The sequence below is a fragment of the Triticum urartu genome, chromosome 1A (genome assembly GCF_056163025.1).
Source record: "Triticum urartu cultivar PI428250 chromosome 1A, HENAU_Tu73, whole genome shotgun sequence".
Lineage (NCBI taxonomy): Eukaryota > Viridiplantae > Streptophyta > Magnoliopsida > Poales > Poaceae > Triticum > Triticum urartu.
The window spans coordinates 127,370,523-127,395,179 of NC_141873.1; the positions used below are offsets into that span (position 1 = coordinate 127,370,523).

At 41.8% G+C, this 24,657-nt stretch overlaps 1 protein-coding gene across 1 annotated transcript; it reads right to left on the reverse strand.

Annotated features, from left to right (window-relative positions):
- Positions 1 to 20,657: 20,657 nt before the first annotated feature.
- On the reverse strand, positions 20,658 to 23,950 carry LOC125554222 (uncharacterized). Its single transcript, XM_048717808.2, has 6 exons — positions 23,279 to 23,950; positions 23,082 to 23,195; positions 22,434 to 22,514; positions 21,473 to 21,645; positions 21,298 to 21,394; positions 20,658 to 21,040 (listed from the first exon to the last, which is right to left on the reverse strand). Exons 1-6 carry the CDS (start codon positions 23,582 to 23,584, stop codon positions 20,927 to 20,929), a joined length of 885 nt encoding a protein of 294 aa, XP_048573765.1. The 5' UTR covers positions 23,585 to 23,950; the 3' UTR covers positions 20,658 to 20,926.
- Between the last annotated feature and the right edge of the window lie 707 nt (positions 23,951 to 24,657).

The following is a 24,657-nucleotide window of genomic DNA, read 5'->3' on the forward strand; positions in this document are numbered from 1 at the left end:
ATTTCGCAGAATCTGGGCCCATCATCGCGTCCTCATAGTTCGTAGGTTCGTCATGGTCTAGTAACATAACTTCCAGAACAGGATTACCATACCACTCCGTTGCAGGCCGTACTCTGGTTGACCTACGAGGTTCGGTAGTAACTTGATCTGAAGTTTCATGATAATCATCATTAGCTTCCTCACTAATTGGTGTAGGAATCACTGGAACTGATTTCTGTGATGAACTACTTTCCAATTCGGGAAAAGGTACAATTACCTCATCAAGTTCTATTTCCTCCCACTCACTTCTTTTGAGAGAAACTCCTTCTCTAGAAAGGATCCATTCTTAGCAACAAATATATTGCCTTCGGATCTGTGATAGAAGGTGTACCCAACAGTTTCTTTTGGGTATCCTATGAAGACGCACTTCTGTGATTTGGGTTCGAGCTTATCAGTTTGAAACTTTTTTTCACATAAGCATCGCAACCCCAAACTTTAAGAAATGACAGCTTAGGTTTCTTGCCAAACCATAGTTCATACGGTGTCGTCTCAACGGATTTAGATGGTGCCCTATTTAACGTGAATGCAGTTGTATCTAATGCATAACCCCAAAACGATAGTGATAAATCGGTAAGAGACATCAAAGATCGCACCATATCTAATAATGTACGGTTACGATGTTCGAACACACCATTACGCTGTGGTGTTCCATGTGGCGTGAGTTGTGAAACTATTCCACATTGTTTTAAATGAAGGCCAAACTCGTAACTCAAATATTCGCCTCTGTGATCAGATCGTAGAAACTTTATTTTCTTGTTACGATGATTCTCCACTTCACTCTGAAATTCTTTGAACTTTTCAAACGTTTCAAACTTGTGTTTCATTAAGTGGATATACTCATATCTGCACAAATCATCTATGAAGGTTAGAAAATAATGATACCCGCCCCGAGCCTCAACACTCATTGGACCGCATACATCGCTATGTATTATTTCCAATAAGTCATTGGCTCGCTCCATTGTTTCGGAGAACGGAGTTTTAGTCATCTTGCCCATGAGGCATGGTTTGCAAGCATCAAGTGTTTCATAATCAAGTGATTCCAAAAGCCCATCAACATTGAGTTTCTTCATGCGCTTTACACCAATATGACCTAAACGGATGTGCCACAAACATGTTGCACTATCATTATTAACTTTGCGTCTTTTGGCATCAATATTATCAATATGTGTATCACTGCGATCGAGATTCAGTAAACCATTTACATTGGATGTAAGACCATAGAAGGTTTTGTTCATGTAAACAGAACAATAATTATTCTCTGACTTAAATGAATAACTGTATCGCAATAAACATGATCCAATCATATTCATGCTCAACGCAAACACCAAATAATATTTACTTAGGTCCAATACTAATCCCGAAGGTAGAGGGAGCATGCGATGGTGATCTTATCAACCTTGGAATCACTTCCAACATACATCGTCACCTCGCCCTTAACTAGTCTCTGTTCATTTTGCAGCTCCTGTTTTGAGTTACTAATCTTAGCAACTGAACCGGTATTAAATACCCTGGGGCTACTATGAACACTAGTAAAGTACACATCAATAACATGTATATCAAATATACCTTTGTTCACTTTGCCATCCTTCTTATCCGCCAAGTATTTGGGGTAGTTCTGCTTCCAGTGACCATTCCCTTTGCAGTAGAAGCACTTAGTTTTAGGCATAGGTCTAGCTTTGGGTTTCTTCACGGGAGTGGAAACTTGCTTGCCATTCTTTCTTGAAGTTCCCTTTGTTTTCCTTTGCCCCTTTTCTAGAAACTAGTGGGCATGTTAACCAGCAACACTTGATGCTCTTTCTTGATTTCTATCTTCGCCGATTTTAGCATCGCGAAGAGCTCGGGAATCGTTTTCGTCATCCCTTGCATATTATAGTTCATCACGAAGTTCCAGTGACTTGGTGATAGTGACTAGAGAACTCTGTCAATCACTATCTTATCTGGAAGATTAACTCCCACTTGATTCAAGCGATTGTAGTACTCAGACATTCTGAGCACATGCTCACTGGTTGAGCTATTCTCCTCCATCTTGTAGGCGAAGTACTGAAAGGATCGAGAAGAGGTGTCTAGAGGGGGGGTGATTAGACACTAATTGCCAAAAGTTGCAGTTTTTAATATTCTTAAGTTTAAGTGGAGTTTAAGAACAAGTTTAACAAACACAATACATATCAAGCAAGCATGCAATGAGTATATGAGCAGCGGGAAGTAAAGCATGCAACTTGCAAGAATGTAAAGAGAAGGGTTTGGAGTATTCAAACGCAATTGGAGACATGGAGGTTTTTGTCGTGGTTCCGATAGGTGGTGCTATCGTACATCCACGTTGATGGAGACTTCAACCCACGGAGGGTAACTGTTGCGCGAGTCCATGGAGGGCTCCACCCATGAAGGGTCCACGAAGAAGCAACCTTGTCTATTCCATCACGGTCGTCGCCCACGAAGGACTTGCCTCACTAGTGGTAGATCTTCACGAAGTAGGCGATCTCCTTGCCCTTACAAACTCCTTGGTTCAACTCCACAATCTTGTTGGAGGCTCCCAAGTGACACCTAGCCAATCTAGGATACACCACTCTCCAAGAAGTAACAAATGGTGTGTTGATGATGAACTCCTTGCTCTTGTGCTTCAAATGATAGTCTCCCCAACACTCAACTCTCTCTCACAGGATTTGGATTTGGTGGAAAGAAGATTTGAGTGGAAGCAACTTGGGGAAGGCTAGAGATCAAGATTCATATGGTTGGAATGGAATATCTTGACCTCAACACAAGTGTAGGTGGTTCTCTCTCTGAAAATGTGTATTGGAAGTGTAGGTATGTTCTGATGGCTCTCTCCACAAATGAAGAGTGGGTGGAGGGGTATATATAGCCTCCACACAGAATCTAACCGTTACACACAATTTGCCAAACTCAGTGGGACCGAATGGTTAAACTCGGTCGGACCGATTCAGCAAACCTAGTGACCGTTAGGATTTTTGGTGGGACTGAGATGCAACTCGGTAGGACCGATGTGCTAGGGTTAGGGTAAAACCAAAACTCGGTTTGACCGATTACTCAAATTCGGTGGGACCGATTTGGGTAATAAGCGAAACAGAGAGTTGGCCAAGCAAACTCGGTGGGGCCGATTGCATATCTCGGTGGGACCGAAAATATTGCAACAGGTAACAGAGAGTTTGCAAGCCCATCTCGGTGAGACCGAGATCCCATCGGTGAGACCGAACTGATTAGGGTTTCTGGCAGTGGCTATGTTAACTGAACTCGGTGGCTCCAGATAGAAAGAATCGGTGGGGCCAAGTTTGACTTTTGGTTTAGGTCATATGTGGATGTGGGAAGGTAGTTGAGGGTTTTGGAGCATATCACTAAGTACTTTGATCAAGCAAGCCATTAAGCAACACCTCATCCCCTCTTGATAGTATTGGCTTTTCCTATAGACTCAATGTGATCTTGGATCACTAAAATAGAAAATGTAGAATCTTGATCTTGAAGCTTGAGCCAATCCTTTGTCCTTAGCATCTTGAAGGGGTTCCACATCCTCTAGTCCATGCCACTCCATTGTTGAACTTATCTGAAACATACTAGGTAAAAGTGTTAGTCCAACAAGAGATATGTTGACATTAATTACCAAAACCACCCAGGGAGCACTTGTGTTTTCAATCTCCCCCTTTTTGGTAATTGATGACAACATACATCAAAGCTTTAAATTAAGATATAGAGAATAGCAAGTAAAGGTTTGGAAAGACATGTAACATGCATAGGCTCCCCCTACATGTATGCAATCATGTGAATATTGAATATAGGAGCATGTGAATGCGTAAACATGACAGAGTAAGCAATGTGTTACATGTATCTTGGCTATATGCATCAGAGCAAATGATGTGAATGTGAGAAATATACCTTCATGCTCATGAGTCCTTCTTGCAAACAGTATGTACATCAGCAAGAACTTCTCATTCACATGACTGTGATGCATATACTTACCTTGTGGTATTGAGTTGGCTTAGGATGGGATGAACCTGCGCAAACAAGGTTAAATAACACAGATATACCTACTGACCAGAGCAAACAAGAGAAACCACAAAAGAACCAAGACTGGGATGACATGTAGAGTGAGTACTAAGTACCACATTGGATATAGACATGCCCCCCAAAGGTAAAGATATGCAATAAAATCAGAGATTTCCTTCCCTTAGATGTCTTGCTCCCCCTGAATCTGCATGGGATATTGGGAGAAGATAGGGAACAGAAAATCAGAGCAACAAAAAAGAAACAACAGAGCTTGAGCTAAAGCAAGCAACCAAACATGTCTTTCCCCTCTTAAAGACATGTGACATCTCTCCTCTTGAACACCAAGCATCTGGGGTCTTTGATGATATTACTTTCTCCTAGTTGAGAAACTCTCTCCCCCTGAGTACTCACTCTTTCTCCCCCTATAGGAAGGATTAAGCTTTGATGTGATCTCTCTCTCCCCCTTTGACATCAATTTCCAAGTAGGGCTCTTCTGGACATGTGATACAAATGGGTTGGTCCTCGAGTCACAGAGCAAAGCAGCATGTCTAATATGATGCTGGCAGAGGACAAGAATCATTGAGTGGAGCTGGAGCAAACAGAAATCAGGAATAAGTGGCAAGTTGGTTTTCCTGTGATGAAATCGGTGACTCCGAGTTGTGTGCTTCGGTTGCACCGAAGGATTTCGTTTGGGCCGAAGAGAACAAACCGGTGTGACCGAGTTCATCAGAGTGAAACCACTTGTCACCTCAGCTCACTAGACAAGTAAGATCTCACAAGGATATGCAATGAATTAACTGAAAGATTTGCAATGAATTTGATGCAGAAAATGCAGAACAAAAAGGAAAGAAAAGAAACTAAAGGTTCTAGATGAAGTTTTTTTTTGAAAGGGGAAACAAATATGCAAATGCAAAAGCACGGAGAAACACTAGAGAACTTCATCTAGAAATGGTCGGTGACAAAGTCACCTATGTTAGAGTATATTGACTTAGGAGTCAAGTAAGAGCACTTGATCATAGATCATACTCATCGTTTAAGCTCAAAATGGGGTTACCATTTTTCGTTTAAGCCTTTTGATGTATTCACATCTTGTCGAGTTGCTTTGACTCATGACTTGGAGTAAATCTTCTTTAAGATGGAATAACATACCTTGGGTGGTGGTGTTGATCTTGTTCATGTAGTTGAACTTGTGTGGGTTGCTCAAGGTTGATGTAGTTCATCAAAGGTTGGGAGCACCACTTGGAGTTTGAGTTCATCTACCTACATGGGTTAGCTTTGCAAGGAAGAGAACTTGTGTATCCAAGATGACAATCATGAGACTCAACATGAAATTTGCCAAAGGATATGTTTGAATGGTTTCGTGCTTCCTTGTCTTCAACCACCATTGTGTAGAAACTTGGTGATGTAGAAATTGCTCAAGATGTGAGTGAGTTGCAATCGCATAGATTTAGATTCAACCAAGTACCTACATGGGTTAGATAACATGCAAGGTACAAATATATCCAAGACATATGAATAGCATCATAAGAGAAATATCGAGGATTAGTCATAGGCTCATGCCCCGCATGTATCAAATGGAGTTCCTACTCCAAGTTTGACGCATCAATGATGTTCAATTCACCTCTCAACCTGCAAAACACTTTCTCATCAAGTGGTTTAGTGAATATATCCGCCAATTGCTTATCGGTGCGAACATGCTTAAGGTTAATGTCCCCTTTTGCAACGTGATCTTGAATGAAATGATGACAAACTTTAATATGCTTAGTTCGAGAATGTTGCACGGGATTGTGAGCTATCTTAATAGCACTTTCATTGTCACATAGCAATGGAACATGTTTCACATATATCCCATAATCTTTAGGAGTTTGGGTCATCCAAAGTAATTGAGCGCAACATGAACCAGCGGCAATGTATTCCGCTTCGGCGGTGGATAAGGATACCGAGTTTTGTTTCTTGGAAGACCAAGACACAAGAGATCTACCAACGAATTGACAAGTACCCGAAGTGGACTTTCTATCAACCTTGTCTCCGGCATAGTCCGAATCGGAGTAGCCAACAAGATCAAAAGAGGACCTCTTAGGATACCAAATGCCAAAATTTGGTGTATGGATTAGGTATCTCACTATCCTTTTCACAGCCTTAAGATGACATTCTTTAGGAGCAGCTTGATATCGTGCACACATGCACACACTTAGCATAATATCGGGACGAGAGGCACATAGATATAACAATGAACCAATCATAGAGAGATAAACCTTTTGATCAACTGGTTCACCATCTTTTGTCAAATCAAGATGCCCACTAGTAGGCATGGGTGTAGTCATACCTTTGCATTCTTGCATATTGAACTTCTTGAATAAGTCATTGGTGTACTTCGTTTGAGAGACAAAGGTACCTTCCTTAGTTTGCTTGATTTGCAAACCGAGAAAGAATTTGAGTTCACTCATCATAGACATCTCAAACTTCTCCGACATTAGCTTTCCAAACTTCTCACTAAAATGAGGGTTAGTTGAACCAAATATGATATCATCAACATAAATTTGGCACACAAATAGTTCTCCATTAACCCTTTTAGTAAAAAGAGTAGAATCAATTTTACCAATTTCAAAGCCTTTTTCAATAAGGAACTTGGTCAAGCATTTATACCATGCTCTAGGAGCTTGTTTAAGACCATAAAGGGCTTTGTGAAGTTTGTAAACATGATTAGGTTTCTTAGGATTGACGAAGCCGGGAGGTTGCTTAACATAAACTTCCTCTTCGATTTTGCCATTTAGAAAAGCACTCTTAATGTCCATTTGGTACAAGGTGATATCATGGTGATTAGCATAAGCAAGTAAGATGCGAATGGACTCAAGTCTAGCAACGGGAGCATATGTCTCACCATAGTCCATACCTTCAACTTGTGTGTAGCCTTGGGCGACGAGACATGCTTTGTTGTGAACCACTTGTCCATCTTCATCTTGCTTGTTGCGAAACACCCATTTGGTACCAATGATGTTGTGGTTGTTGTCGGGTTTCTCGACTAATGTCCACACTTGATTTCTCTCAAAGTTGTGTAGCTCTTCATGCATAGCGTTTATCCAATCCGGATCCTCCAATGCTTCTTCAACCTTCATAGGTTCAATGCTAGAGATGAATGAGTAATGTTCACAAAAGTTAGCTAAACGAGTTTTAGAGCGAGTGATTCTCCCGGTTTGGATATCATTGTATATTTGCTCGATGGGATGATCCTTAGAAATTCTTGCTCGAACTCGTGAAAGATTTTGCTTGGGTCGGGGTGGAACATCCTCTTCATCTTGTTCTTCTTCTTGTCCTTCTTCATTGTTGACGTTGTCATTCTCTTGTCATGGTTGAGAAGGAGGTTGTTGATGTTCATCTTGGTGTGCTCCCTCGTTTTCTTCATCTTGGCGTGTCCCACTTGTGGATGCTTCCGTATCAACTCTTGGTTCACCTTATCGTGAGGTAGAAGCTTCCACTTGGATGGACGAGGTACTCTCCTTCACTTCCGTTGGACGAATCTTACCAATGGACAAGTCTTGAATTGCTTCCGAAGGGTCTTTGTCTCCTACATCAATTGGCAATTGCTCTACTTGCGAGCCATTAGATTCATCAAACTTCACATCTACCGTCTCTTCAACCTTTCGGGTGAAATTGTTGTAGACACGGTAAGTGTGAGAGTTTGAGCCATAACCAAGTAGGAAACCTTCATGAGATTTAAGAGCAAATTTAGAACAACGATGCTTATCAAGAATGTAGCACTTTGAGACGAATACTCGAAAGTATCCAACTTGGGGTTTGTTACCGGTGAGGAGCTCGTATGCCGTCTTGCCAGGTAGCTTGTGAAGATACAAGCGATTTATTGCATGGCAAGCTGTCTCAACTGCTTCTGCCCAAAAGTGCTTTGGCGTTTTGTACTCATCAAGCATCGTTCTTGCCATCTCGATAAGAGTCCGGTTCTTCCTTTCAACAACTCCATTTTGTTGAGGTGTGTACGTAGCCAAGAACTCGTGTGAAATCCCTTCTTCGCCAAGAAAGGTGTCCACATTTGCGTTCTTGAACTCCGTTCCTTTGTCACTCCGAACCTTCTTGATCTTCATGTCAAACTGATTTTGGGCCTTCCTAGCGAAGTTTTTGAAGATCTTTTGGACCTGCGATTTGTCATCAAGAAAGAACACCCACGTAAATCTTGAAAAATCATCAACTATGACTAGACCAAATGAGTTACCACCGAGACTCTTGTAGGCATTTGGACCAAAGAGATCCATGTGAAGTAGCTCGAGTGGTCTTCTTGTGGTCATGATGTTCTTCACGCGGTGACTTCCTCCAACTTGTTTCCCTGCTTGACAAGCACTACAAAGTCTATCCTTGTCAAATATGACATCTTTTATTCCAAGGATATGATCACCTTTAATAAGCTTATCAAGATTTCGCATACCAACATGACCTAGTCTCCTATGCCACAACCAACCTTTAGAAGATTTAGCAATTAAGAAAGTTTTAGGTTGAGACTTTTTAGTGAAATCAACAATGTAAAGATCTCCTCTACCTATACCGGTAAAGACCATTTTATGATTGTCTCTACGAAACACTTGGCAATCTACTTCAGTGAATAAGACATTGAAACCGAAATCAGCAAGTCTAGATACTGAAAGTAAGTTGTAGCCAAGAGATTCAACGAGCATGACATTTTGTATGGAGCTATCATGTGAGATGGCCACCTTACCAAGGCCAACCACCTTACCCTTTTGAGGGCCGTCATTTTCAGCAAGCTCACGGAACATGTCTTTATCTCCGGTCATATGATCAGTACATCCACTATCAAGGACCCATTCCTTTCCTCCAGCCATGTAGCCGCGAAGATTTGCCATAAGACCAAAGTGTCTCATCGCATCATCGAGATCATAGTCACTATCATCATCCTCATCCAAGTATTCATATTCAACATCATCTTGTGATTGATCAATTCCTAGAGAGGGCAGTTCATTAGATAAATGATCATTTCTATAGTTATCTTTATGAATTCTAATAGCTCTGGAAATGATATTGCAAATGATTCCAACATCTCCTTTGGCACTCGTAAGATTAGTAAGCTCAAATAAGTAGTCACCAAATTTGGGATCATTGGAACTCATCTTAATAAAAGCAATAGACTTATGGAGGATTTCATCTAGATCTTTCAAGGAATGATTTGCAAAGAGTTCCTCAAGAAATTTCCATATGGTGTAGGCACACTTAAGAGTAGGAAAACATCCAATCAAGTTTCTAGGCAAGCCTCTAGTGATAAGATTAACAGTTCTAAGATTGCGAATCATGCCAATATCTTCATCTAGGGTAGGGTGCAAAGGATCAACATGAGGTGCACAAGGGCTAGTAATGTACTTGTTCAAATGATATTCATTGAAAATCTCAAGCATTTCATTTTTCCACTCATGAAAATACTCTCCAGCAAGAATAGGCACTCTATGTCTAAGACTCCCCAAAGTAGACACATCCATCTTCCTCCAATGGTGTTTAAACCAAGGCAATGGAGACCAATGCTCTGATACCAATTGAAAGGATCGAGAAGAGGTGTCTAGAGGGGGGTGATTAGACACTAATTGCCAAAAGTTGTAGTTTTTAATATTCTTAAGTTTAAGTGGAGTTTAAGAACAAGTTTAACAAACACAATACATATCAAGCAAGCATGCAATGAGTATATGAGCAGCGGGAAGTAAAGCATGCAACTTGCAAGAATGTAAAGAGAAGGGTTTGGAGTATTCAAACACAATTGGAGACACGGAGGTTTTTGTCGTGGTTCCGATAGGTGGTGCTATCGTACATCCACGTTGATGGAGACTTCAACCCACGGAGGGTAACTGTTGCGCAAGTCCACAGAGGGCTCATCCCCACGAAGGGTCCACGAAGAAGCAACCTTGTCTATTCCATCACGGCCGTCGCCCATGAAGGACTTGCCTCACTAGCGGTAGATCTTCACGAAGTAGGCGATCTCCTTGCCCTTACAAACTCCTTGGTTCAACTCCACAATCTTGTTGGAGGCTCCCAAGTGACACCTAGCCAATCTAGGAGACACCACTCTCCAAGAAGTAACAAATGGTGTGTTGATGATGAACTCCTTGCTCTTGTGCTTCAAATGATAGTCTCTCCAACACTCAACTCTCTCTCACAGGATTTGGATTTGGTGGAAAGAAGATTTGAGTGGAAGCAACTTGGGGAAGGCTAGAGATCAAGATTCATATGGTTGGAATGGAATATCTTGACCTCAACACAAGTGTAGGTGGTTCTCTCTCTGAAAATGTGTATTGGAAGTGTAGGTATGTTTTGATGGCTCTCTCCACAAATGAAGAGTGGGTGGAGGGGTATATATAGCCTCCACACAGAATCTAACCGTTACACACAATTTGCCAAACTCGGTGGGACCGAATGGTTAAACTCGGTCGGACCGATTCAGCAAACCTAGTGACCGTTAGGATTTTCGGTGGGACTGAGATGCAACTCGGTAGGACCGATGTGCTAGGGTTAGGGTAAAACCAAAACTCGGTTTGACCAATTACTCAAACTCGGTGGGACCGATTTGGGTAATAAGCGAAATAGAGAGTTGTCCAAGCAAACTCGGTGCGGCCGATTGCATATCTCGGTGGGACCGAAAATATTGCAACAGGTAACAGAGAGTTTGCAAGCCCATCTCGGTGAGACCAAGATCCCATCGGTGAGACCGAACTGATTAGGGTTTCTGGCAGTGGCTATGTTAACTGAACTCGGTGGCTCCGGATAGAAAGAATCGGTGGGGCCGAGTTTGACTTTTGGTTTAGGTCATATGTGGATGTGGGAAGGTAGTTGAGGGTTTTGGAGCATATCACTAAGAACTTTGAGCAAGCAAGCCATTAAGCAACACCTCATCCCCTCTTGATAGTATTGGCTTTTCCTATAGACTCAATGTGATCTTGGATCACTAAAATAGAAAATTTAGAGTCTTGATCTTGAAGCTTGAGCCAATCCTTTGTCCTTAGCATCTTGAAGGGTTCCACATCCTCTAGTCCATGCCACTCCATTGTTGAACTTATTTGAAACATACTAGGTAAAAGTGTTAGTCCAACAAGAGATATGTTGACATTAATTACCAAAACCAAGGAGCACTTGTGCTTTCAAGTACTTGTCAGAGGTCTCATACCTCTCGACACGGGCATGAGTCTGAAATACCAATTTCAACTCTTGGAACATCTCATATGCTCTGCGGCGTTCAAAACATTTTTGAAGTCCCGGTTCTAAGACGTAAAGCATGGCGCACTAAACTATCAAGTAGTCATCATACCGAGCTTGCCAAATGTTCATAACGTCTGCATCTGCTCCTACAATAGGTCCATCACGTAGCAGTGCATCAAGGACATAATTCTTCTGTGCAGCAATGAGGATAATCCTCAGATCATGGATCCAGTCCGCATCATTGCTACTATCATCTTTCAACTTATTTTTTCTCTAGGAACATATCAAAGATAAACGGGGAACTATAACGCGGGCTATTGATCTACAACATAATTTGCAAATACTATCAGGACTAAGTTCATGATAAATTAAAGTTCAATTAATCATATTACTTAAGAACTCCCACTTAGATAGACATCCCTCTAGTCATCTAAATGATCACATGATCCATATCAACTAAAGCATGTTCGATCATCACGTGAGATGGAGTAGTTTTCAATGGTGCACATCTCTATGTTGATCGTATCTACTATATGATTCACGTTCGACCTTTCGGTCTCAGTGTTCCGAGGCCATATCTGCATATGCTAGGCTCGACAAGTTTAACCCGAGTATTCTGCACATGCAAAACTGGCTTGCACCTGTTGTATGTGAACGTAGAGCTTATCACACCCGATCATCACGTGGTGTCTCGGCACGACGAACTGTAGCAACGGTGCATACTCAGGGAGAACACTTATACCTTGAAATTTAGTGAGAGATCATCTTATAATGTTACCGTCGTACTAAGCAAAATAAGATGCATAAAAGATAAGCATCACATGCAATCAAAATATGTGACATGATATGGTCATCATCATCTTGTGCCTTTGATCTCCATCTCTAAAGCACCATCATGATCTCCATCGTCACCGGCTTGACACCTTGATCTTCACCGTAGCGTCGTTGTCGTCTCGCCAACTAGTGCTTCTACAACTATCGCTGCCGCTTAGTGATAAAGTAAAGCAATTACATGGCGATTGCATTTCATACAATAAAGCGACAACCATAAAGCTTCTGCTAGTTGCCGATAACTTCTACAAAACATGATCATCTCATACAACAATTTATATCTCCTCACGTCTTGACCATATCACATCACAACATGCCCTGCAAAAACAAGTTAGACGTCCTCTACTTTGTTGCTGCAAGTTTTACGTGGCTGCTACGGGCTTCTAGCAAGAACCGTTCTTACCTATGCATCAAAACCACAATGATTTTTCGTCAATTGTGCTGTTTTAACCTTCAACAAGGATCGGCCATAGTCAAACTCGATTCAACTAAAGTTGGAGAAACAGACACCCGCTAGCCACCTGTGTGTGAAGCACGTCGGTAGAACTAGTCTCATGAACGCGGTCATGTAATGCCGGTCTGGGCCGCTTCATCCAACAATACCGCCGAATCAAAGTAAGACATTGGTGGTAAGCAGTATGACTATTATCGCCCACACCTCTTTGTGTTCTACTCATGCATATATCATCTATGCATAGACCTGGCTCTGATACCACTATTGGGGAACGTAGTAATTCAAAAAAAATCCTACGATCACGCAAGATCTAACTAGTAGATGCATAGAAACGATAGGGGAGAGTGTGTCCACGTACCCTTGTAGACCGAAAGCGGAAGCGTTTAGTAACGTGGTTGATGTAGTCGAACGTCTTCACGATCCAGCCGATCCAAGTACCAAACGTACGGTACCTACGTGTTTAGCACACGTTCAGCACAATGACGTCCCACGAGCTCTCGATCTAGTAGAGGGTCGATGGAGTTTCGTCAGCACGACGGTGTGGTAACGGTGTTGATGATGTGATCCGTGCAGGGCTTCGCCTAAGCACTACGACAATATGACCGAGGTGGTAAACTTTGGAGGGGGGCACCGCACACGGCTAAGACAATTGATGTTGTGCCTTTGGGGTTCCCTCTACCCACGTATATAAAGGAGGAGGGAGGAGGAGGCCGGCCAAGGGGGAGGCGCACCAAGGGGGTGAGTCCTACTAGGACTCCAAACCTAGTAGGATTCGCCCCCCCCCCCACCCCTTTCCTTCTAACAGAGAGGGGGAAAGGGGAAAGGAGGGAGATGGAGAAGGAAAGAGGGGGGCCGCGCCTCCTCCCCTTGCCCAATTCGGATTTGGGCAACGGGGGCGCGCCCCACCTCCTGTGGCCTATCTTCTCTCCTCCACTATGGACCATTAGGCCCAATAACTTTTCCCGGAGGGTTCCGGTAACCCCTCCGATACTCCGGTATGTACCCGATACACTCCGGAACTCCGGTGTCCGAATACAATATATCAATCTTTACCTCTCGACCATTTCAAGACTCCTCGTCATGTCCGTGATCTCATCCGGGAATCCGAACAAATTTCGTTCACCAAAACACATAACTCACAAATACAAATCGTCATCGAGCGTTAAGCGTGCGGACCCTACGGGTTTGAGAACTATGTAGACATGACTGAGACACCTCTCCGGTCAATAGCCAATAGCGGAACCTGGATGCTCATATTGGCTCCTACATATTCTACGAAGATCTTTATCGGTCAAACCACATAACAACATACGTTATTCCCTTTGTCATCGGTATGTTACTTGCCCGAGATTCGATCGTCGGTATCATCATACCTAGTTCAATCTCGTTACTGGCAAGTCTCTTTACTCGTTCCATAATGCATCATCCTGCAACTAACTCATTAGTTACATTGCTTGCAAGGCTTATAGTGATGTGCATTACCAAGAGGGCCCAGAGATACCTCTTCGATACACGGAGTGACAAATCCTAATCTTGATCTATGCCAACTCAACAAACACCTTCGGAGACACCTATAGATCATCTTTATAATCACCCAGTTACATTGTGACGTTTGATAGCACACAAGGTGTTCCTCCGGTATTCGGGAGTTGCATAATCTCATAGTCAGAGGAATATGTATAAGTCATGAAGAAAGCAATAGCAATAAAACTTAACGATCATTATGCTAAGCTAACGGATGGGTCTTATCCATCACATCATTATCTAATGATGTGATCCCGTTCATCAAATGACAACACATGTCTATGGTTAGGAAACTTAACCATCTTTGATTAACAAGCTAGTCAAGTAGAGGCATACTAGGGACACTCTGTTTTGTCTATGTATTCACACATGCACCAAGTTTCCGGTTAATACAATTCTAGCATGAATAATAAACATTTATCATGATATTAGGAAATATAAATAATAACTTTATTATTGCCTCTAGGGCATATTTCCTTCAACTTTGTCACTGGGATATAGAGCACCGCAAGATTGAACCCATTACAGAGCACATCTCCAGTTGCAAGATAAATCAATCTAGTTGGCCAAATCAAACAAATAGATCAGAGAGAAATACAAAGCTACAATAATCATGCATAAAAGAATTCAGAGAAGACTCAATTAATATTCAAAAATAATATGATCGTAAACCCACAATTCAATGCATCCCAACAAAACACATCGCAAAGGAAGATTACATCGAATAGATCTCCAAGAATATCGAGAAGAACATTGTATTGAAGATCAAAGAGAGAGAAAAATCCATCTAGATACTAGCTATGGACCCTTAGGTATGTGGTAAACTACTCACACATCATCGGAAGGGCAGCAAGGTTGATGTAGAAGTCCTCCGTAATTGAATCCCCCTCCGGCAGAGTACAAAAAAGGCCTCCAGATGAGATCGCAGAAGAACAAAAACTTGTTGCGGCGGAAAAAGTATTTTGGGTGCCTCTCTGTTGGTTTCCTAATTTTAGAGAATTTATGGAGGTGGAATCACGGCACGCCCTGTTGCCTTGTTGTCTCCTCATTTGCCTTCTGGTCTCCTCCCAAAGCTCCTAGGGTCTCTCTTGTCCAAGAAAATCATTAAAAAGTTCAGTAGAATTTCGACTTGTTTTGGTACTGCTGGAAAACCAAAAACAGGTAAAAAAATAGCTACTGGCACTTGCACTAGGTTAATAGGTTAGTCCCAAAAAAGATATATAATTGCATATAAAACACCCAAGATTGATACTATAATAGCATGGAACAATCAAAAATTGCAGATGCGTTGGAGACGTATCAAGCATCCCCAAGCTTAATTCATGCTCGTCCTCGAGTAGGTAAATGGTAAAAACAAAATTTTTGATGTGGAATGCTACCTAACATGTTTATAATGTAATATTTCTTTTATGGTAGGAATATTTAGATCTGAGTGATTCAAAGCAATAGTCTATAATTTGACATAAAGACATCAATACTCAGGCATACTAACAAACAATCATGTCTTTCAAAATAAAAATGCTAAAGAACGCTATCCCTACAAAACCATATAGCCTTGTCATGCTCCATCTTCTTAACACAAAATGTAAATCATGCACTGCCCCAGTGTTAGCCAAGCAATTGGTTCATACTTTTTAACACGCTTTAGTTTTTTCAACCCCCACGTAATACATGAGCGCAAGCCATGGATATAGCACTAATGGGTGGAATAGAATACGGTGGTAGAGATTAATATGAAGAAGACAAAAACGGTAGAAAGTCTCACATCGATGCGGCTAATCAACAGGCTATGGAGATGTCCATCAACTAATGTCAATGCAAGGAGTAGGGATTGCCATGCAATGGGTGCACTAAAAGCTATAAGTGTATGAAAGTTCAGACTGAAAACTAAGTGGGTGTGCATCCAACTTGCTTGCTCTAGAAGACCTCGGGCATTTGAGAAAGCCCATCATCTGAATATACAAGCCAAGTTCTATAATGAAAAATTCCCCCTAGTATATGAAAGTGACTACATAGGAGGCTTTATATGAAAAATATGGTGCTACTTTCAAGTACAAGCATGGAAAAATATAGTAACATTGCCCCTTCTCTTTTTTTTGGTGAGCTCTTTTTGGCCTCTTTTTTCTGGGCTCTTTTTGGACTCTCCTTTTCCTCACTGGGACAATGCTCTAATAATGAATAATGATGATTATCACACTTCTATTTACTTACAACTCAAAATTACAACTCGATACTAGAACAAAATATGACTTTATATGAATGCCTCTGGCAGTGTACTGGGATGTGGAATGATATACTCCCTCTGTAAACTAATATAAAAGCGTTTAGATCACTACTTTAGTGATATAAATGATCTTATATTAGTTTACAGAGGGAGCATAAAAATGATGAATGGTGGCTGAGCCACAAATACTATGTCAGCTATATAATCATGCATAGCAATATGAAAATGATAATGTGTGTCATAATAAACGGAACAGTGGAAGTTGCATGGCAATATATCTCAGAATGGCTATGGAAATGCCATAATAGGTAGGTATGGTGGCTGTTTTGAGGAAGGTATAAGGAGGCTTATGTGTGATAGAGCGTATCGTATCACGGGGTTTGGATGCACCGACGAAGTTTGCACCACATCTCGAGGTGAGAAAGGGCAATGCACGGTACCGAAGAGGCTAGCAAATTGCGAAATGCAAGAGTGCGTATAATCCATGGACTCACATTAGTCATAAAGAACTCATATACTTATTGCGAAAGTCTATTAGCCCTCGAAGCAAAGTACTACTGTTGTAGGGTGTAACCCTAAGAGGGATCTTTTCGCACTTGGAGGGGAAAAGGGATGAACACCAAGAACACAAAGAGGAATTCACTCCAACAAAACCCAATTACACATCCATTAGAATAGCAAACACATAGATCCACAAGAATATAAGCACAATCCAAGGAAACAAGCACTAGGTAAAGTTCTTCCCACTCCTAAGGAGGTGAGGTCTTGATGATAGTCTTCTCCTAAGAGGAGGTCCTGAAATCCACTTGGGATCCTCTCCAAAGAGGTCTTGATCTCCAAGAGGAGGGGTAGAAGGAGCAAAGCTCTCTAAATATCTCTCATATACTTTGCTAACCCTAACTAATAGCCTAGGTACGAAATATATAGGTTGGGGGGGAAAGGGGACAACTTGAGAGGCAAGAAAGGGTGCCCTCAGCTGAAACCTGGGAGGCCCGTGCGCACGGGGGTCCCGTAGGCACGTGATACGTCTCCAACGTATCTATAATTTTTTATTATTCCATGTTGTTATATTATCATTCTTGGATGTTTTATATTCATTTTATAGCAACTTTATATCATTTTTTGGGACTAACCTATTGACATAGTGCCCAGTGCCAGTTGCTGTGTTTTGCTTGTTTTTTACTTCGTAGAATATCCGTACCAAACGAAGTCTAAATGCCACGAAACTTTTTGGAGATTTTTTTCTGCCCAGAAAACAACTTGGGAACCAAGGAAGTACCAAAGGGGAGGCCCATGGGGCCCACAAGGCACCAGGGTGCGCTAGAGGCCCCTAGCGCGCCCTAGTGGGTAGTGGGGCCCACATGCCCCCTCTCCACCGCCTCTTAGCTCTATAAATACCCAAATATTCCAGAAACCCTAGGGAGTCGACGAAAAACAATTCCAGTCACCGCAAGTTCTAGAACCACGAGATCTAATATAGAGCCCTATTCCGACACTTTGCCGGAGGGGAACACGATCGCGGAGGGGTTCATCATCCTCATTGGTGCTCCTCCGATGATGCGTGAGTAGTTTATCACACACCTACGGGTCCGTAGGTAGTAGCTAGATGGCTTCTTCTCTCTTTTTGATTCTCAATACAATGTTCTCCTCGATGTTCTTGGAGATCTATTTGATGTAATGACTTTTTGCGGTGCGTTTGTTGGGATCTGATGAATTGTGAGTTTATGATCAAATCTATCTATGAATATTATTTGAGTCTTCTTTGATCTCTTATATACATGATTATTATAGCCTCGTATTTCTTCTCCAAAACTTTGGTTTGGTTTGGCCAACTAGATTGATTTTTCTTGCAATGGGAAGAGGTGCTTTGTGATAGGTACGATCTTGCGGTGCTCAATCTCAGTGACAGAAGGAGAAGTGGCATGCATGTATCGTTGCCATTAAGGATAAAAAGATGGGGTCTATTCCTACATGAATAGATCTTGTCTACATCATGTCATCGTTCTTATTGTATTAGTATCGCTGCACTAATTTCATCCAGAATACATGCGTTTGGTATCAAAAAAGCAAAAGAAGTAGTGTGTTTGCCATTGTTGCATGTCAATTGTTACCTATTGTGAGACTTTTGCCTTGATTTCTTGGTACTCAAAAGATATACTCCTACATTTTAATGTTTTTTCACAGTGAGAGCAAGTTGCACGACCAATTGTTGTCATATGTTTTAGAATTTCCTATGTTGCATGCTCTGCTGCCTGAAATGTTGCATACTAATATGATATTTATTTGCATGTAGGTTCATAGACTAGAATTTGTGTGCCTCCTAAATCCATATGCTCTCATAACTTCATAAGCATGCATGTGTATTTTGCTTATCTGTTACCTTCACCTCAATGTGCTACTTGGCACATGCTGCCAATATGTAAGTGGATATTGCAAATTGATGATTTCTTGTATGTGGTACTATAACCCAGGATGATCAAAGAAGGACATAGGAACAAGTCTAAGTATGCTTTCATCGTTAGAGGGATAATCAGTAGTATGGGAGAAAGGAGTTCTTGCGTTGCTCATGCTCGTCGAAATTGTAATAATGTTAGTCATGCCTTGGCTAATTTTGGTAAGGTGTGCCGTCGGACTATGGTTTAGCTAGGCTCTGGACTAGATGAGGTCATGGAACTTGTAGGACGAGATTGTAACATTTAAACTCTGAGTAATGAAAGAATTTATTCACAAAAAAAACTATAGGCTTCTGCCCATGCGCTCCAAGGTTGTGAGTTGTGATTTTTTTTATCAACGGAAAGGAGGAGGATTGTTTGGTGCAACGGCAATAAAAACCACACCAATGACCAGTGAAGTTGCAGACCAACATATGCTACTAGAAGGGCCTTATAAAGTCACTAAAGAAACTTGCCACCGTCTTTTGTTCTCACCCACCCGCAAAAAAGAAGTATTTTGTTCTCACGGAAGTACACTTTTGTTGAATCCATGCTACTGTGATGTATTTACCCCTACCCCTAAGACACAATGGACCTACTGTCGGAAGAGGCTTGAATCCATGTTATTTGGTGCAATGGGTTAGATTAGATCTAGGCAAAGAGGCACAAATTAGGCCCACATTGCATGGCACCCTGATGAATATATAATAAACCACTGTATGCCTTTTTTCCCATATTAGCATAAATATTTATAAAAATAGAAGAAAATGGTACAGATTATTGAAAATGATGCTACATATTTTCAAATAATCCTTCTCCTCATTTTTAAGCATTACAAAGGATACAAAATATTACCACGCTGATAAGCACTTTTTAGCAAACAACTCTGGGTTTGAACTAGGACCTTGGGCCATTTGGCGCAACGGGTAATCTAGTAGACTCAATTGATATGCCGCCTCTTTAGGGGCCAAGGGGGTAACAAATTTTTATTGATGTGATGACCAAACCACATATGACATGTATGCATATGACATATTAAATACTTTAGGAATGGACCCTTTTAGCTGGCGAACGCTCGTTGAGGAGGATGGTATTTGCGAACGTTTTTCATGGCAATTTTAGTTATAGGGGTTGTAGCCAATTTTAGACTAACATGACAATTCCTCGTAGAGAAGGCAATGTTTTTCTAAAAACTACCACCGTATATCTCGATCAAATGGCTGTGAAGGCGTTTGTGGGGAGTTTCTTTCCGGCAAACGTTCGCCAGTTAGCATTACCATTAGGAATTATTATATCCATCCGCTTATTCCACTTTCAGTGAGTGCATATAAATTATTACTTTTTTCTTGTTTTTTTACTGCTCTATCATGTGCAGTGATATTTCACGATGTAGGTAGATCACCAGATATATACTTCTACATTCGAAGTTTTCTTGTATATTTTAGTGTGACCAGATTAATATAACATTATACAAATCAAACAACTACGTACCACTAATTCCTAACGATAACGATCCTCCGATCAAAGAGGCACTAAACACCGAAAAGTGCATACAGAGGCTGAGCTCCATAGTGCTCTTTATTTTTTTAGCAAAAATACTATTTCCACATATTGAGAAAAAAGTATATACATAGATGTGTGTGTCTGTGTGTGTAAAATTTGTAATATACACATATAAAATTTGATGAACATATATGTTCATATGTAATGTATACAAAAAAGATAAATACACACAGATTAAAATGGGCTTTTTGTTTGTTGTTTTTGGGCTAGATATTTATCTTTTTTTTGTAGCATGCGAATAATCGAATTACCTGATGAAACCTGTACCTACTTGAAGAACATACATATGTGTTTGTACCTACTTGAATACACACAAATTGTCCATTTATTATTATTTCGCAAAACAGGCTCCATGGAGCCCGGCCTCTGCAACGCCATACTCCACTAAACACGCAAATCAACAAAGCTTTCTATATGCTGTACATTCAAAAGTGGAATTGATACAGTAAGCGCTCATAGCCCACAAATTTACAAGATCCGTGTTAATTTCCATACATTCCAATACCTCCACCATTCACATTTCACTCTTTTTTTCATAGTAGATATAACATCAGTCTGGACTAAGTTCCGTGCTCTAAATACTTCGCTAACAAGTGTTTGTGTATTTGTGCAAACTCTTACTGGCATTGCCGTTTTCTTCAAACTCGCCCTGCTACTCAATCACCTTCAGAGGGGAGCGTCGTTGTCGTCCCCGAGGATTGACAGAGAGAATGGTGCGATAGCGATATTGAATGTCGAGGATCCAACCTTGTCAATGTGCTTCATCTCAAAATCACCTTCCTGCAATTCAGAACATTTATTCAGGTCAAGCTTAACTTTTCAGATATGCCGCAAGGCGTAAACATCCAAATGCAACAAACAGCTCAAAACAACTGAGTCGAGGATAAGGTGCCAAGTCTTTGGTATGAGTTCCAGAGATCAAAGAATCATAAGAATCTCTTGTGTGGGTACAAGTGGACCAGTACTGTCTTCTTTAAAAACATGGAGGCATGGGTTGTGAAGAAATTGTGCAAGAAAAGAAACCTGTATCATCTTACCATTCTCCCATTTGGAGTGTTTAGTGGGCATGCGGATGAGTACTCAAAACCCGTCTTTGGGAATATCACAGGTTGCTCTCCCACTACACCAACACCCCTGACAAGAATTGAACAAGTCTTATTAGTGTTTTGATTAAGATAATTACAATGTGGTGATTATATCACAAAGACTAACCAAACATTCTCTGTCCTTCCATTCGCATCAGTGACAATCCAGTGTCGTCTGAGAAGCTGTACAGCACGCTGAGAATTATTTGTAATTCTGATTCTGTAGGCAAAAAAGAACTTCCCCTTTAAGGGTTGGCTCCGGCTTTCAATATAGACACTCCTGACTTGAACCCTTATCCCCTGTAACATCCAAATTTCTCAACAATATTAGGAAATCAAGTTGAAATTGGTCAACGGTGTAAAGAATTTTTTTATCTATATATCATTAAAATGTAGTACTATGACGAAGATTATGAGAAAATAAGTAGTTCTGATCAATTCCTAGGTTGGTTCAGCTTTTCCTTAACAGCGGAACTTCCAAAAAACATATCCTTACAGCCATCCCAAGTTATACATGTGAAATAGCATCGCACAACCACATCTTTCATGTAAAATAGTTCCCTCCAATAAAATGTAATTAAATCAAAGAATTAACAGAGTTGGGAAGTGGTGCATTGCACATCAATCACGGCACATGTAAATTCAACATGCATGCTAACATGTACAAAAAGTTGAGCGGTAGACCCAACACCAGTAAAGGTTGAGATTATGTTAAAAAGAAAAGAGTGCCATAACATGTGGATTGACCTAGTCGTGCACAAAGCGTGCAGTTTTGACCAAGTGGGGTACAAAAAAATTCCTAGACCCTGACCCTGTTGGCCTCTTATGTTTCTTTCGCTTTTCATAGTAGTTACTAAGTTTCCTAGTGAATTCTTGCTCACATAACTAGCTGGTGTCTTTTCAACGCTCCAATGATGTCATAGAAAATTTCAAAATTATAGTAAACCTTAATGCTGAAGTTCAAACAGCCGAATGATTACCTAGAAAACTCAGCAGATTATGTGTTGTGAAAGGGAGATGTCAGAATTCAGTTTTAGAAAAGATAACAAAGTTGCAGCTTCAGAGAATTATTCAACCAGAAGAAATACCAGAGTTGTAGCATCACTAGAACATTTGAGGAGGGAGTGCGGAGCCAAAATCATCAGTTCATCTCTGTACTTGGCAGCATCCTGAAAAGTACAAGTGCAGAAAAAATTTATGAACACCATAGAATGCTAAGAGGAGAACAAAACATGTTTGCTTGAGACCAGTAAGACGACGAAATAGCTCTAAGCCTATAAGAGTGAAGTGGTACAAATTGAGCACTAAGTATTGATCACATTGACAGTTCAAACAATGATAACAGAAAAGGCACAATTTCCAACCATGAGTGGAACAGAGGAGATAGAGTATGGCCGCATGCTTGTTAAAATGTCTGCCTTAAGACTTCCTTTCATTGCAATAGACTCTTCAAACATGAGGGAGAAAAACACTAAGGCATCCAGTTAAATTGTTGAATCAGTGGTCAGCACAGGAATGGGAGATAGAAGCTGTGCAGCATCGTACTTCTATACTAAGCCGCTGCGTCATTTTGGTTTAATCAGCTATTCTTACCGTAGCTGGGCGGTAAGATCCAACTTTGCCAATGCCTAAAGGGGAATTCTACATTCCTGTGTTCTTGTATGGAAATGTAGCAACTAGAAGCTAGATGTTGCAAAATTGGCAGCAGGAACAATGGCAATGGATGAGTGCAGTACCGCAAACCTCTCCTCCTCGACCGCCTTCTTCAGCGAGCGGCGGAGGCGGAGGACGGGCTCTTCTTCCTCGAACAACCTCAACGAGTCCCTCAGCCTCGCCGCCTCCTTGTAATCCTGCAACAAATTGCAACTTACAGTCGCCGAGCAGCACAGATTTGCATTGGTTGGTAGCAATTTGCGCATTCTGCGGGCTGTACCTCGAGTTGGGCGGCTACGGCGAGCTGCTGCTTGAGCATAGCGTACTTCTGGCTCCTCAACAAGAAGGCCGCCGCCGTCTTGTCACCCTCCGCCTTCCCCGCGGCCTCCTCCGCCTCCTCGTCACTGCCCGGCGAGTTGGAGCTCGAGTTGGCATCGGATGACGGTGGGGACGAGGACGCGGCCGCCACGACCGCCCTCCGTGCGGCGGACGAGCTCCTCTGCGGCCATCTCGTTGTTCTTGGACGCCGCCGCATCCAGACAGCCGTCGGCGCCGCCGGCGGCGAGCTCAGGCCCACCCACTGCATCCTCTCCCACCGCCCAGGAAAAACCAAATCGAATTCGAGTTCGGCGGCGATTGGATAGGCGACAGATCGCCGCGGTTTCTTGGAGGCAGGCGGGCGAGCGGCTGCCTCAGGCTTTTTCCTCCGCGCTGCTGGCTAAAATTAGCCGCTGTTCTCGGCCCCCATTTCTGTGGCTCCGCCCGTCGCCAACGCCGAGAAACCCCAGCCCTGATATTCTTGCGGATAATTCGTGCGGATTAGCGACTAGCGCATCATCATTGGATGGAACAAGAATGTGTTGGAATCAGGAAAGGAAAGATCCCGTCTTGCGGGCAGCACACCCACACGCACGCAGCACGCACAGGGATCCGTCTCCGTCCGTCACTCGCGTCGCCGTCCGTCGGTCACTGTAATATTTACTTCGCCGGCGCTAAAATAATGAATAAATGAAAGGAAAAATAGGTCACCCACCGTTATCGGAGAGGTTGGCTGTGGATAACCCATGGACTAGTAACACATTTCTTGTGAGTTTTCCTTTCCAGAAATTCCCTTTTGAGCTATGTTTGGTTTCATCTTTAACTCATGAAAAAGTTCAAAAAAACATGAATTTACACTGCGGTATTATAAAAAACTAATGTCCGTCATATACTCTGTGACGAGCAGATGCCATGGCATGATTCATAGTGGTTCAACCGATAAATATACTTTGGATGTGACACAATCATAGCCACAGATTTCAAAAAGAAAAATGATGCATGTATATCTCGAGGGACGGAAGATGGTTGGTTGGTAAACAGTTTTCACGGATTCAAGATTCACATCTTTTCAAAGGTTTTTTTGTTTCGCTCACGCTTCCTCTTGGGGGCAAATTTGCATTCACATTGTCTGGGTCTTGCTCCACTCTTTCGTGCTAGTCATCATCACGATTTTGTCACATTTGCTCATCGTCATGTCATTCTCGTTGGAACCCAACCACACTTGTATTCGGAAGCACTCGTATAATGTATGAATTGACTTCCTATCACCTATTCTCTGTGTGCCTCCCCGTGCTTTTCTGCGAGTCTTTCTGCATTGTTTTCACAAAGGAATTTTGCAAG